The sequence below is a fragment of the Melopsittacus undulatus genome, chromosome 8, assembly GCF_012275295.1.
Source record: "Melopsittacus undulatus isolate bMelUnd1 chromosome 8, bMelUnd1.mat.Z, whole genome shotgun sequence".
Taxonomy (NCBI): domain Eukaryota; kingdom Metazoa; phylum Chordata; class Aves; order Psittaciformes; family Psittaculidae; genus Melopsittacus; species Melopsittacus undulatus.
In genome coordinates, this window is record NC_047534.1 from 39,729,421 (window position 1) to 39,744,789 (window position 15,369).

At 36.4% G+C, this 15,369-nt stretch overlaps 1 protein-coding gene across 2 annotated transcripts in view; it reads right to left on the reverse strand.

The window, feature by feature from the left end:
* Positions 1–483: 483 nt before the first annotated feature.
* The window catches only part of AGPS (alkylglycerone phosphate synthase), a 50,902-nt gene continuing 36,016 nt past the window's right edge, over positions 484–15,369 (reverse strand). The window contains exons 14-20 of one of the 2 annotated variants that reach the window (XM_031052226.2): positions 13,788–13,900; positions 12,248–12,317; positions 11,196–11,257; positions 9,631–9,720; positions 9,092–9,191; positions 8,306–8,363; positions 484–782 (exon numbers count right to left, since the gene is read on the reverse strand). In XM_031052226.2, the coding sequence (XP_030908086.1) occupies positions 664–782; positions 8,306–8,363; positions 9,092–9,191; positions 9,631–9,720; positions 11,196–11,257; positions 12,248–12,317; positions 13,788–13,900 (612 nt within the window). In that variant the 3' untranslated portion in view covers positions 484–663. Of the gene's footprint in view, positions 786–8,305; positions 8,364–9,091; positions 9,192–9,630; positions 9,721–11,195; positions 11,258–12,247; positions 12,318–13,787; positions 13,901–15,369 lie in introns of both variants that reach the window. The other variant, XM_005152578.4, reaches the window with a different exon arrangement.

Genomic DNA, 15,369 nt, shown 5'->3' on the forward strand with positions numbered 1-15,369 from the left:
TTAAGATTATCCCAGCAATGCAAATACAACTCAGAACAGCTCAATTGTGTAAGATTTCTCAATAGGACTACAGCAAGAGACTAATGAGTTTTTAGACATAATTTGACTTGTAGTCTTTTTTATCAAAGCCTACATTTGTACTTAAAGTATTGGGTGGTTACAAGCCTGTTACCTACTTAATCCTCCAGTACAGTGAAGTACTCCTTGGTGTTTTCTCATCTGTCTCTTTAGCAGCTTTCCTTTAGCAAGAAGCTGGGTTGAGCAGCTGCTTCTGTAGCAAATACTGTTGTCAGTCTTTGTTCTCCTTGCAGGGAAGGCTTCAGTAAGAAACATCTGGCAGTATCCAGCACTGAAACTACTGTCAACTGTGTTGCCTAACCAAACTTGGAAAACCAAGTTCACATTTCCTGCTTGGTAATAAACTCTTAAACAACTCACTGGGCACAAAGTGTAAGAGCATGGTAAGTAAAAAATCCATAAACATTAACAGTGATGATTACACTTTATTGGGGGGAGGGGAAGAAGGTAGCAAAAAAAAATTGAAGTAAGTCACTAGTTTTTAGTCTATGTTATATTTGATTACTGGGATATCAGTACAATGAAAGTGGAGGATTTTCAACAGTAATTTTGAAGAAGTTTTAGTACATCATATTGTGCAGGGCTTTATAAAAGGTTTTTGTTTCCAAAGATGTTATTGGGGTCCACATATTCTTTAACAGATCTCAGCATTCCCAGGCCAACATCAGAGATGCTCTCCTTCATCCAGCGCTTCCGCAATTTGCCTACTGGAAAAACAAAAACAAAGTGTTTCAATATATGACAGGATTGTAGGAGCCAATCAATCTTGTGACCATGAATGAATAAACACTGTGTGATAAATGCTTTTATTCAAAAATGAGAAATGTTTTGCTTTATTTGATTTATTGAGCCCACCAGACTATCAAGCTCATTAAGCTCAGCATACTCCCAGAGGAAGACTGTGTTCCACACTGTCTACTTTCTTTAGAAAGTATGAAATTTAGATAAAGTTTAGGCTGAAATATCTTTCTATTAAAATAGGGAATCAATAATAAGTTTTAAAAAGCCACCAAACTAATTTTAAGTAGGAAACTGTACAGGGGATTACTATAAAGAAGAACCCCTTGATTACTTTAAAGTGAAAACATAACTTGATATAACTTAAACCAAACTTAACCAGTATTTGTTTAAATAGTAAACGAAAAAAAAAAATGTTTGCTAAGCAGAAAGCTTAAAACTTACTTTTAAAAATCAACAAAATCTTACTGCATTCAAAAACTTTTACACAGGCTGGAAATTGCTCATATCATTAATTACATAAGATTATTTTTACATCTAAAAATGGATATTCACAACGTATACCAAATACAAAGGAAGGCTGAAACACCAGCCATTTAAGAACTCATTTCACTAAAGTCTCACAATAGCCCTATTAAATGGCCAAGTGTTCACTTACTAATTAACCAAGTCATCAACTCTGATTTAACAGATAATTCAAAATAAAGGACATTTTTTTCATTAAGCACACTCTAGCATTTAACTTGTCAGCCTGAAACACAATCCATTTGTCAGTATGAAGTGATATAGTAAAGGTTTGAGAGACAGATGCTTTAAGAGTATCTGAAGCTAAATTCAAGCCATCTTTTGTGCCCTGTTCTCAGGGTAACCATCAAACTGTCATCAGAATAATAAATTACAGGGACACCTCTGGAGAACAGGGTATATTTGTTTATACCTTAAGGAATATGAGCTAGTCACATGCCAACTGAAAAGAAAATAATGTGAGAAAGAATGAAATTTGCAGTTTGCTAGAAAACTACTATTAGCAGCATATGTGTCAAGAGCGAAGATCGTAACTGAAGGACAAAATAATTTGTCATGTGGTAGGAACTCTGGTTGTATTTTGCAGCCCAGCTCAAGAAAAAAAACCCCAACAAAACCCAAAAACCCATCTGTAAATACACCATCACTACAATGTGACTGAGCATGCTGATGTAGTTAAATTTTATCTGGGGAAATTTAATACTACAATTACAAAAAAAAGAATCATAGATGTGGCTTGACCCTCACCTCAGGTCACTCACACTGGCTCTTACACAAGCAGCTGAAGAACAGTCATTACCATTCTCAACTGTTATCTGTAATATAGTTTCAATGAATGTGTCCTGTGGTTATGGATGTAATTGTCCTGAAAAGACTGCAAACAACTGCTCCAACAAGATGGAGCACATTAGAATCACAGCAGGATGCCCAACAGCTAGCATGCCTGCTTCTTTTACACCTCCAGTAATAATGCAATTCCACAAGGAACTGAACTACTGTCTGAGCAGCACCAAACAGTCGTTGCATATTTAATGAAGTCGCTCGCCAAGTGCTGGAAAACAGAAGGTGTTTGGAGTGCATCATTAGTTCTGTCAAAGTGATAATTTACACATCTATCTTGTCAAATTTTCTATGGTTTATACTTTTGCAATAATAAATCTAACATACATTTGATTAGTGAACTGGAAAGAAAAAAAGCTGTACTACAGTTACCAGCAGTCCTTCACAAACATGTTCAATGAAAATATTTTAACCCCTTGATAGCAGTGGGTTGAGCCTCTGCTTCTACTGTTCACATCAATAAGATATACATGGATTTCTCAGCTACTCAAGTTTTCATGTTAATGTGAGTTAAAAAGCACTTAAGCAATCTCTTTGAATTCTACACTGGTCCACCTGATTAAATAAAAAAAAAATAGACCAAGTGAAGGAAAGGCTCTGTGCACCTGAGAGCACCACTTTGAAAAGTAATGTTTATATTTGTTTCACTTTGGGTTAGTGCTGCCCTTTAAGTATTCTCCTCCTTCTACATAGGATGATCCAATTAGATTCAGGGATGAGAAGGGAAAAGGAAGAAGAAAACTCCATAATAGTAAATGATGTTATCACAAATGCAGGAATAATTCTAAGTGGCAAAGTAGCTGAACTCCACTGTAAGCCTAGCCAAAGAACAGCTCAAAATGAAGCATTAGTTTCCCCAATAATACAAGATCTCAGTTAAGCCTGATCTTACCACAGACTAGAGAAAACCGCCTTTCCGTTTCTAGCCTACAGAAAGTAGACATTTTAGTTTTAGGCCTAGATGATGCCATTTATCTAGAACTGACATGTGACAATGCACAGAATCAGATTTTATCCAAGCACCTACCACTTACAGACTATCAGCCTTGTATACTTTTCCCAATTAAAAAGTGAGACCAAATTCACCTGATTCTATATGATACATCATAATATTATTAAGATTCTCAAATCAGCATAATGTTGTAGAATCAATTTGTAGTAGCTTAACAAGTAGCTACTTGTCAAGTCAGCACATACCTGCTGGCCACAAAGATGGTAAAATGGGAGTATAGCTCTCCTAGGTCATGGAAGTTACACTTGCTCATTCTTGAAAGTGCATTTGGATAGCTGCAAAACATCTGGCTGCCAAGGATGGACCTAGCAAACAGCAGGCAGCAATTGCTTTTCTCAGCTCTGGAATATAAAGTACTTGGGCACATATGAACAGTCCTGTAAGGAAAGTTTTAGTGTAACTGATGGAACCCAGGGGAGACTCTACACCCATGTAGAACAGATGTATAGCAGTGCATGGTCCCAATTGAAAAAGGCCATACTGGCACTGTACGTGGCTCTGGACTTTCTCTGCTCCAGCCCTTTCAATTCAGAGACAGTTACTGCAGAACAATAGCCTTGAAAAAGGAGAAGCAAAAAGATGTCATAAGAAGGATGGAGCTCTTACTGAAGCTGACTGAAAGCATCTCTCTACTCTAAGAAACTGCTGAAGAAGTTATTACACTTCCAGAGAAAGCTGCAACACTGAGAAAGGTCAGTGCATTGATCTAATACTCTGGTAGTGATGGAATATATTGGACCAGCATACCTGACATCTACTATGTAATTAATTAACAGTTACAATCACTGTAACATCTTCCACATTTTCACATGATATCCAAACTAAGATGTTGATGAATTAAAACTGTTTGCATTTCTTTGGTGGAAAAGGCACTGAAGATGGCTATTCTATTAAGATTTTCAACTGACTAAGGAGAAAAATACAACTGCCTCACAAATGCCACAGTTTAAATCTAATCAGTACAGCAAGCTCTGGTTTTAAAATCAAAGTATCTAGTTTTAAAATCAGTCTCAAGGTACAAAAATAATGTTCCTGCACAGAGGAGAAAATGTGTTCAACTTGCCCCATAAGGGAATTTTATAATTCCAGATTTTGTAGTTTATGCGGGTTAATTACTTCAGTGTATAGTTAAGCCACAGCCTCTTAATGATGCCAAAGAATTGCAATGTCAAACATGCAACTGAATGCAGATCAGGTGGGGGGGGCTGGTTTTTTTGTTTGCTTGCTTTGGGGGGTTTTGTTTGGTTTGGGGTTGTTTTTCTTGGGTTTGTTTTGGTCTGGTTGGTTGGGGTTTTTATGTTTTATTCTGGGGGTTCCGGGGTTGTTTGTTTGGGTTTTTTTTTTTTGACTTTTTCTCTTTTTTTAGTTTTTCTACATAAACTGCCAGGAAACTGATACTATACCTAAACATATGGAACAAGGTCTACCTGGTTAACCTTTACTCTAGTCAATTTGTCTAGAAAGTGGACAAAAATAAGTTCTATTACTTTAAGTGGCTAAATGGAGGTATTTTCCTCAATTGCATAAGCTGGTAATTGCTTCCTTAAGTAACCAGTTTTAATTAAAACATTCCCTGCAAGGGAAACAATATAATCAATTTTTTTTTTATATACTCTTCCTTAGTTTTACATGAGTGCTTAGCTTGGTAATACAGAAGACATCAGGCCCAAATCCAGCCAGCTCCCTTCTGATGTTGTTACAGTTGTATTTATACAGCAACCGTATCTACTGATACTTCCTCATCAAGTTATGTATACAAAAAAAAGCATGTACTTTATGAAACAGGAATTAAGAATGCAAGGTGTGACACATCACATGGGTGGTTTTAGGGCTTGCCCTAATGATTAGAGAATCATTTATCTAAATTTAACCTCGTACATACAAGAAATTGGCATTCCTAATGCTGCTTTTTAAATGCTAAGTTACTAGAAGCTAACTGTAGTTCTAAGAACCCATACTTACATGACTCTCAAATCTGAAAATACTCTATTGCCAGAAAAGCTGAAGAATCAAAGCTGTGTTCAGAGATATGCACTATCCCTTTTCCAAGTGTAGGATATAGTCAAGGCAAGTTGAAAACTATAAACAAGACTGTAAAAATCTCCTGTAGGAAATGGAGACAAAGGGAATGCTACAACTAGAATACCTGATTTTGAAGTGCCTTTCAAAAACTTCTAAGTCACATTATGACGTATCATTTAGGTAAAACGGAAAAAGGAGGCAAAAGAAACTACTTCAAAGTCACACATTAAACATTACTTTAAAACCACTAAATCTTTCAGCAGTTTGTTCACAACAAATTTAACAACAGACCTACCACATTTAAACAGACTGTCAGGATCATAAAAAAATCTGGTATCTCCTCTATATGGATCAATTTCTGACACACCGAAGAATACCTGAACACCCCCTGTGTAAGAAGTGCCTATCTGATCACCTATGCATTTTGGGTGTATTTTTATAGCAACAAATACACCTGATTCTTCCTAAATGTAAGTTCTGTTCATTATATAATCCAAAAACATTAAAGTGTTAAATGCTAACATTAAAGTGGAAAACCATTCCTGCCACAACATTTACTAATTAGATTTAAATATTTGAAAGTCAAGAGTGAGAAGGACTTCAAAAAGAACAATTTGATTAAAGTAATTTATTCTATGCAGATTTATAAAAAATATAATCTGCATATTCTACCCCAAAATAAGTAACTGTTACACTGAAAGGATAAATTCATTACACAGATGCATCTGTCTTCACTACAGCTTCTTGTGTCCATGAGATGCTTTCTGTACAAGGCTGATATTGATACACTTCACGCTTTCTCTGTGCCAATGTTGTTCTTGCATATTGCAAGGTGTGATCATTAATATAATCCATTAACAAAAAATGTTATGTTTCTTACAAATTTTAAGTCTCAAAACTCATCAGGGGGGCTAAGGGAGGACACACATGTAAATCTTCTCACAGTATTGCTACCTTTAGAGAGTCTTGCCTAAAAGTTACAATATTTTTCATTAGCCTGGATGAAGGGGAGAACAGACAGATTAAAACAGAATCCAAAATAGTCTGAAATTACTCTTCATAAGGTTAAAAGTATAATGATTTCAGTTCTAAATGTAATTGTAGCTATGCATTTACCTACAGTTAGTACTTCCCAGATGTAATTTAGAGCTTTAACCATCTCAAACTGTCATATATGACCACTTCTTCACTCAAGGAGTGCATGAAGATTGACTTAAGCAGGCTTTGTATTTCCTATAGCCTCGAGTCCCAGACTACATCTGTTTTCTTTGATACAGAAAACCAGAGTTAAAATAGCTCCATTTATCACAGTGTGATTGTAGCCAGACAAACTAGCCTGTCTGCTTCCAGATAGTGAAAACAACTGTTATTAATCACAATTACAAGACAAATACTACAAGAAATTGCACCAGTATTTTCTTTTACCCCACACAACAGACTAGTCTTAGCAGCGCAAAGAATGACAGGGCCTGAAGGTCAGTAAATAAAACTGATACTGTTGGAATAATTCTCAGCAGCACATTTGCTAAGAACTGGAAAAAATTAACCTTGAATATCATACACAATGAACTGCCAGACAAAACCACTCAAAGCTGAAAATATTAGTATAAGAGGCAGTCATGCATACAACAGCAGCAGAAGTCTAACAAAAAACAAGTTTTCCATATCTGTGGAGTCAGAAAGCTGAAGTGTGTAAGGGTTTTAGAATGCTATATAGCTTTTTTTCTTGTTCAACATACGCTGTAAGCAAGGTTTCATATGGTGAGGGCAAATACCTCCACACACATGACAAGCTCCAGCTGCATGCAAGTTAATGGATAAAATGCTAGGCACAGTAAAATACAGCTGCCACAGCAGGGGAGAGCACAACAGTACATCAAGGAGGTAATTCCACATCCCATGTGTGAGAATTGACTGGTCCTATGTACCACCATATTAAAGATTTAATCAGAGGAAAATAAGAGCATATTAAAAAAAACCTGAAGCAGTTTTCACTCATGTTATCATCTACACATCTTTCAATATCCTGACATTACTAAACCAGAGTCAATTTCAGTTTCTATCACAAAGCTAGATGTTTGAAAATAGCCCTAGCTAAAGGTTTCAAGTCTAGGAAGTCGCCATTATGTTTTAAGGCACTGCTTCTGCCTTTCAGTTTTCACACACACAGAGCTTTACTAGAATCACAAAATTTTTATCTAGTTTAATACCATTAGACTACTTCTTTGCTTTTATTTCTGTGGCCAGACAATGCCCCAAGAGAGGAGAGATAAGAAATACATTAACTTAACCAGTTAGCTGCACAAATCAAATTGACTTCACAAGTCCTGCACACACCCAAGTACGCATCATTGTATAGGACACATGCAATCAAATTAGGCTGAGTATGTGGGAAAAGCATACATAAAGGTGTACAAAGCATCCCTTACACATGACATAGATCGTTAATATTGAAGGACAAAATAGCTTGCAAAGAGGCTAATAACTCATGACAAGTAATTTCCAAACTCCAAAAAAGGAAATTGAGTAATCATAACACACCGATAATATCAATACTTCCATAACAATTATGCAACAAATGGTAGATTGCAACATAGCCCATTTCAAGTCAGTAGCTCTTTTATGCAGACACTTTCACTAAGTGCTCTGGAATTAAGGCTAATGGCTTTTACCTAGCCACAGCAGCCTAAGTAGTCTTAAAACTGAAACTCCCAGCTGAGGTCTTCATAACTGAATATACCTACGCGCAAGGGTCAGAAGAAGCAGCTTAAGACAAACTGATCAACTACATTTTCAGGTTCTCTTAAAGCCTACAGACTTATAAAAGATTTGAGGCTGGAGCTCATAAATACACCACATTGTGTGATTTGACTTCAAGCAAATAAGATCTAGGGACATATGCCCTGGAAATCTGGCAAAGGCACAAGAAATTCCTAGAAAGAATGCCAGAAGATGCCCTTTTCCTCCTCTCCCCCAGTAATTTCAGTTAATGCCTGTAAAATATTTTTCAAAGTTCAATTACAAACTATTTTATGTAGGCATGAATATTTAGCAGTATTGAAGACACTAAGATTAGACTGAGAACATTACCTCCATGATGATGTGACAGACTACCTCCATTGGCAAGTATTTCTTCTCTAGCAGCCCTCTAAATTGGAAAGAGAGGATACTTATTCAACAGCAAATGCACAAGATTTTTGTTGTTAGTCAAATGGTTGCTATGGTACTAATTTACACAGGTGTATGAGGTTTCAGAAGTTATCAAGGGCATACAACCCAGGTAAGCATTTTAATACAAGTGTGCAGATAAATTTAAGTGGGGATTTTCCAAATAAACATTATGAAAGCCAACACATTCCAAATCTAACATAGCAGACTTAGACCAGCATTTACCTAGGCCTAAACAGAAATAACCACAGCAGTTAATTCCTTAAAATAGCACAAGAAAGACCCTCACATTTATTATTCTCTACACTGTTAATAAAAGATCTTGATAGCTTGATAGTTTTACCATGTATTTTAAAGACTAATTAAGTGAAAGAAGTAGCTTTGTACATAGTGAAACTAAGAAAGTCTTGTTTCCCATGAATTTGGGTTTTATGGTTGATACTTTTTGCCATCCAAGAACAAACTCCAGTTCAAGCTTTCCTACACTTCACTCATAAGCTGATGTCTAACATACTCACCTGGTAGTCTTTTCTCTACTTGGTGCACAATTAGTGTGCACCTCTTTCCCTAGCTGCTAGTGATAAAAGCTTTACAGACTTTGGAGATCCTTCCTGAAAAACTCAGTTAACTTGGCCAATGTGTTCAGCACATATTATAGGATATCAGTTTCTCTCCCTCCCCCTTAACTATTGCTCTTATATACATTACCTCAATTTGTTCATAGACATGAATAGGATCGCTAATTCCTCTGTAGTTAAAGGCAAAGTAGAAGTAGACACATGCACCTGCGTCGTAAGTCTGTGTTACCCTGTCAAAGAGAACTGCATTACAAACAAAGCTTTACAGTATTAAGCCAGCCACTACATGACATTACACAATTCAGAAAGTTACTTGGCTTATTTAAAAGGGTGGACATTTTTTAAATAGTGTTGTATTCTTTTTGATCAGACTTCACAAATGACTCAATGCCAAGAGCTTCAACTCTCAGTTGTAAGTCATTATACTTGAGTCTCATGAATATCAACAAGACTAAGTATCAAGACTAATCAATTGCTACTAATCTCTTGAATTACCCACTTGTTCATGTAATCCACTTACAGGTTTAAAAGGAAGATCAAGATTACTAGTGCTTGTAATATCATTAATAGATGCACTTTACCTACTAGCTACCAAGTTTGATGACCTCTGTCTTAGTTCTCTTACTAATCAATGATACAAAAAATTATTTAGATTGTTGGATGGCTTACCTGCAGGTGGAAAGAGGAGCAAACTGAACACCCTTTTCTTTGCATTCTCTTGCTATCCTTTCTTTTACGTTCCTACAAAGGTCCAAAACCCTACAACAAAACACATACTGAATATAAAACCTTACTATATCTTCTTATACAACTTCCTAAAAACACAACTTCAACAATTTTTTCAGAAAAGTATAATCTAATAAAAACAGGTTTTAGCAGACAATCATCTGTTTTACCCAGCTTAGATTTTGTTCCAAGAATAGTCCTCATCAAGACTTCACTAATATTGCTTTTTCTGTACTTCTCCTGTAAATTTGCTGAGGCAGAATAGGTAACGAAAGCTCTTTTTCTCAAGGGATAGGAATCACTAGTCTGCCAGCTTGAAATGTTATAGTTCTCATATGGCAATGAGCTATTAAACCTAGTCATAAGCCATACCTGTTTTGCTTTAATTATTTCTAACATGGTAACACGTGCTTGCAGCCCAGAAAGCCAACCGTACCTGGGACTGCATTAAAAGCAGCATAACCAGCAGGTGGAGGGAAGGTTTCAGCCTTTCACTCTGCATTCTTGAGACCCCACCTGGAATACTGCTTCCAGCTCTGGTGTCCACTACATAAGAAGGACATGGAGCTGTTGGAGTGAGTCCAGAGGAGGCCACGAAGATGATCAGAGGGCTGGAGCACCTCTCCTGTGAAGACAGGCTCAGAGAGCTGGGGTTGTTCAGCCTTCAGAAGAGAAGGCTCAGGGAGACCTTACAACAGTCTTCCAATACCTAAAGGGGGCCTCTACAAGAAATCTCTACAGGGACCTCTTACAAAGGCACATAGTGATAGGGCAAGGAATACCTTTAAACTGCAAAGAGTTTAAAGATTTAGGTTAGATGCTGGGAAGAATTTATTTCCTGTGAGGGTGGTGAGGCACTGGCACAGGCTGCCCAGAGAAGCTGTGGCTGCCCCATCCCTGGCAGTGTTCAAGGCTAGGCTGTACGAAGCTTTGAGCAACCTGGTCTAGTGGAAGGTGTCCCTGTCCATGGCAGTGGGATTGGAACTAGATTACCTTAAGGTTCCTTCTAAGCCAATCAATTAGGTAAAAGACCTTTATCTGGGACAAAAGGTTATATTTTCAGTTTTCATTTCCCTACATTACTGGGAAAAGAAAAAAATTGAATATATTTAAATAATATTTTTAACCTTCACTATGAACTTGTCTGTTTCAAATACACTGCTGATCCCACATATGTGGCTGCTCATCACACAATACAGTTATTTTGACTGCTGTCCAGCTTCCTAAACTGGGCAATTTCAAGTCCCAAATTTGTCACAGTAAGCTAGCCTAAGTTGAAATATCACAGAATGCTTGCATATATTGGATTTACACAACCCTGACATGTAATTTATTAGCAACTTTAGCAAGAACACACAGGTGCAAGACTTGAGGCACATCAGGGTGCCTACAACACACATAAGGCCTAAATTAAATAAAGTTTCCCCATGAGCAAGCATGAGTTAGGAATAACTTGAATGAAATCAAGTACAAGTTCTAAGCAATTCTAAAGAATAATCACGGTTTACCTATCCCAAGGAACAGATGTCTCAAATGATTCTCCTATTACATAGTAATCCAGGCCCAGGTCCTAATAAATAGAAAAAGGAAATTATCAGTAACATTCAGCATCAACATCTGGGAATCTCGTTTATGCTACACAGCTAACAGCTGAGGAACTTTAGTTAGTTCTTATGAGAAAAACAGAAAGTCTATTTAGCAGAAATACCCATCTGTCCCAGTGACATTAGTTTGTAGTTATGAAAATAGGGTCACTCTTCAAAGAAAGAGATGACAAACATTTTGATGTCATGGCTACAGTGAGACAACTTTTCAGACTGTCAGTATGCCTACACTAATCAAATATTTGTATTAATGCAGCATCAAGCCAAGAAGTCCATTGTCCTAACCAATACCTAATAGAAATACTTATTTGCAATGCAATTCCTATCTAGGTGGAATAAATACAAACATTTTGAACATTTTACATATAGCCAGATGAAATTAAGGGAAACTCAGTGATTTTTCCCTGACTATAAAATCCACTTAAAATCTATAACTCAGGATGTGCATGCTATTCTCAAAAAAGAGCTCTCAAACAGCAGGACTGAAATTCATAAAAACAGCTGCAGCAGTTCAGACTAAACATCAGTTTCTCCTGGAATTCTGATTCAAGCCACAGCCAAGAACAGATAACCAACGACAAGTAAGAGCTGAGTGAGCACATGAGTATTTCAAGTACTCTCCCAGCCTCCGAGTACATTCAACTTGTAGATTTGTTAAGTCTAATCTATTTACCAACTGCTAAATAAACCAATAGAAGTTTCAATCTAATTTTCTCTACCCTTATTAGGAACTGTTTTTTTTTAGCGAGCAATAAATTTGTGTTTTTAGGGTGTTTTAAGATGAAGTTCCATGAGCAAACACTAGTCAGAAATGGAAGAGATACAACCTCTGGGAGAGCTGAGATATTGTCCAAAGCAGCCTGCATTTAGATTCCAGAGAAAGCATCTTCAAAAGAAAAACTGTTTTGTTGTATTAACCAACAAAAGTTTCAGCAGGCAGACGAAATGTGACCTACCCGAAGGTAAGCAATGACAAATGTCAGCATATATCCTCTCTGTCCATTATCTTCTCCTGCTGCCAAGCCCCTGCAATTAACAAGAATTTAATTTTCCAGCAAAACAGTCACTTGTTTCCAAAATTAATTAGAAAATAATACTTTGACATCAAACATATGTGTAAGGTTAGATGTGTCTAAACTGCATTACAACAGTTGCAAGTAGTAGGGTCATCTTCAATAGACATGAGAAGTTATTTCAGACCAGACCTTTAACTATTTGCATCTCTTTTTATACCGTAGTCTGAAGAGATGAACAATAATGAAACATTTAATGTGATCTTAAAGTAAGTCTTCAAACATCAAAAGAGAGTGGGGAAAGGGAACTAGACATAGTATATTCTTCATGTTCATTTACAGGAATACACATAGCAACATTTCTAAGTGTGCTGGATCTGTTCATTTGTATGCTTCCAGGTCATTGAGAGTAAGGCTACTGACTTAAGATCCCAAAAGTGTAAGTAATGTGAAGGGATGGTTTAAAAAAAAAAAAAAGGAAGTTAAGATATTAAACACTTAACTAAACAGTTAACTAAGCCTTAACTGAGCAGCACAGAGCACTGTCTTCTAACAGACTTTACACAGACAAGTTTCATCCCCCCTTATCAAGACATCACCTTGAAATACCAAAATACAAAGGATTCACAGTTGAAGCCTTTTCTTGCATATGACATTACAATAAATAAAGTGCTCTTTAAGATATAGCAACATTATTCTTATCACTGAATGTTAGCAAGCTGCTCATATGAAATCCCACTTTTATAAGGTATTTTAAGTGGTAGAACAAAAGCACAATGAAAACGAATTTCAGAAAGGATAGCCTTGAAATGCATAAAACAATACTTATGTATATCTGAATAGTTAATAACACTAGCAATAACTTTCTTAAAAGAAAAAGGTATACTCTTCACAAATCCCACTTTATGGTTTTCATCAGTCATGCTTAATCAAAGCAGAAGGACAGAAGCTACCTGCTCATTATTCAACTTGTTCCAATGAATGTTTTCTGTTCCTTTGTAACAACAGAAAACACACTGCGGGACAAAAATTTACTGCATTCCTTTAACTAAACACAAAATCCCCTTGAACAAGCTTCTTGTAGTCATATGTTCACATCAGTTCTGCAAAGTTTTAATATTACGCATATGATTTTTGTCTTCCCTTTCTGCAGTTAAAAGAACAGTTTAGTACTGCAAAGTATTTCCATTCCTATAAGCTATTATAATGGCTAGTTTCCGTTTTAATAACATTAATTCTATGTTTAGTCATATATTTACTTTTCTGCAATACACAACTGAAGTATTCCAGTAAATTTACCCACTAATGGTTAGCACAAGCCATATATATTGAACATTCAGTAGCTAGTTGATTATTGCAACTTCAAACTACTAAACTGAGAACATATCTATACAGTAATGACTAAAAATATGGCAATCCTGGGGTTTTTTTCCTGAACAGTTAACTTTCAGTTTCATATGAAAAGGTTTTTTGACAAGCATACCCAAACTTGGTGGCAATATCATAGACTTGTTTTTCATGCTGAAGAACTTTCTCTCTGTCACCTTCAAAAAGCAAGGTAGCTACACACAGTATGTTGGGATCAAATCCTTTAAACTGCAAAGACAGAAAGCTTTATGTTATATGGTGGAATACAAGTAACAAGTTCATACTTTTCAAATACATAGCATGTGCTCTGGTTAATAAAGTGGTGTTGCAAGCAAGAGGAAAGATTAGGGAAAAAACCATCCCAAAATAATCTGAAGTTTGTCCTTGACAGGACCAACATTCACAAGCCCACTGAAGTAACAGTTACCTTTTTCCTCTGTTAAAAAGCCTGATAGACATAAAAACTGCCTGCATGTGCAAGGAAAGAACAGGTCTTAACTGCTTTGAGCAATTGGGAGACACTTGTATTCTACCAACTATTCCTGTGTTAAAGCAGGAAGATGACTGTGATGACCATATATGTCACTGTTCTCAAAATAGTTGTACCAGAGAATCCCTATGCTGGGAAAAGCACTATGGCAAGAAAATAAATTCAAAACTTGTGGGAGGGAACATATCCCAGTGAAAATGAGGAGAAAACTATTAAAGGTTTAATGGTAATGCAATGAGGCTGTATGTATGGCTTTATTTCAGGAGTAACAATCAAGAGTCATCTCTCTGCAACTGGTCCAAAAAGTACCTTACTTATTTTCTACATACCTTTTTTTTTCCTGTTATTAATTAGCTCCCGTGAACTACCACTAATGAGCAGGTTTCAGATAGAATGAAGATGAATATAAAGTTGTAATAAAGCTTAATACACTTTACCCTAAGTATCCTAAATAATAAATTTTTACAACTATTCTTAATATGCATATTGACCAACTACTTTCTTAAAGCCTTTCCCTTTCTAGTGGCATTCATCTTTCCCAATCTATTACGCTTATGGTAACTTATTACTTAAGCACCAAGCAAAGTTGTATTAAGTAACATAAATAATCAAGAGAATCAAATTCATCCTTTATGCACAACAGCTATACTTAGAAAAAGCCCAGGTAGTTGCCATTCCTTTTATTAGTCCCTTATTAGACAAGATTTACTGTAGTGGAACTGAAGGTACCAGAAGGGTTAAAAAAACCAGCATGAAGGCAAAGTATCAAGGTGTCTCAGTCCTCCAGCCAAGTCTGCATCTTAAGACCCAATTACAGACATCCAAATTTCTGAAAAGGAGTATTTCTGAAAAGGATACTGTATCCTACCACCCCAAAACCAAACCAGAACAGCATCATGAAAACCACTGTGAAACAGAATATACTTCAGAAGGAAAAGGATCTTTTCCATCAGTCTTACAAAACCAGCATAACTAACAATTAGAAAACTTGTTACTACAGTGATAAACTACAAGGACAGGAATAAAGGATGCTATTTGCAGTTTGTTCTAGAACCACTTGTATTTCATCTAGTATGAATCCTTTCAGTCTACTCTGCCATCTTTTGGCTGTGATGCTCAGGTAACACTTCATGGCTGTCTTTAAGAGGCACTAGAGGAACTAGCTACAGTGTTAACTAGTAGACATACAATGCCTAGAACATTCATC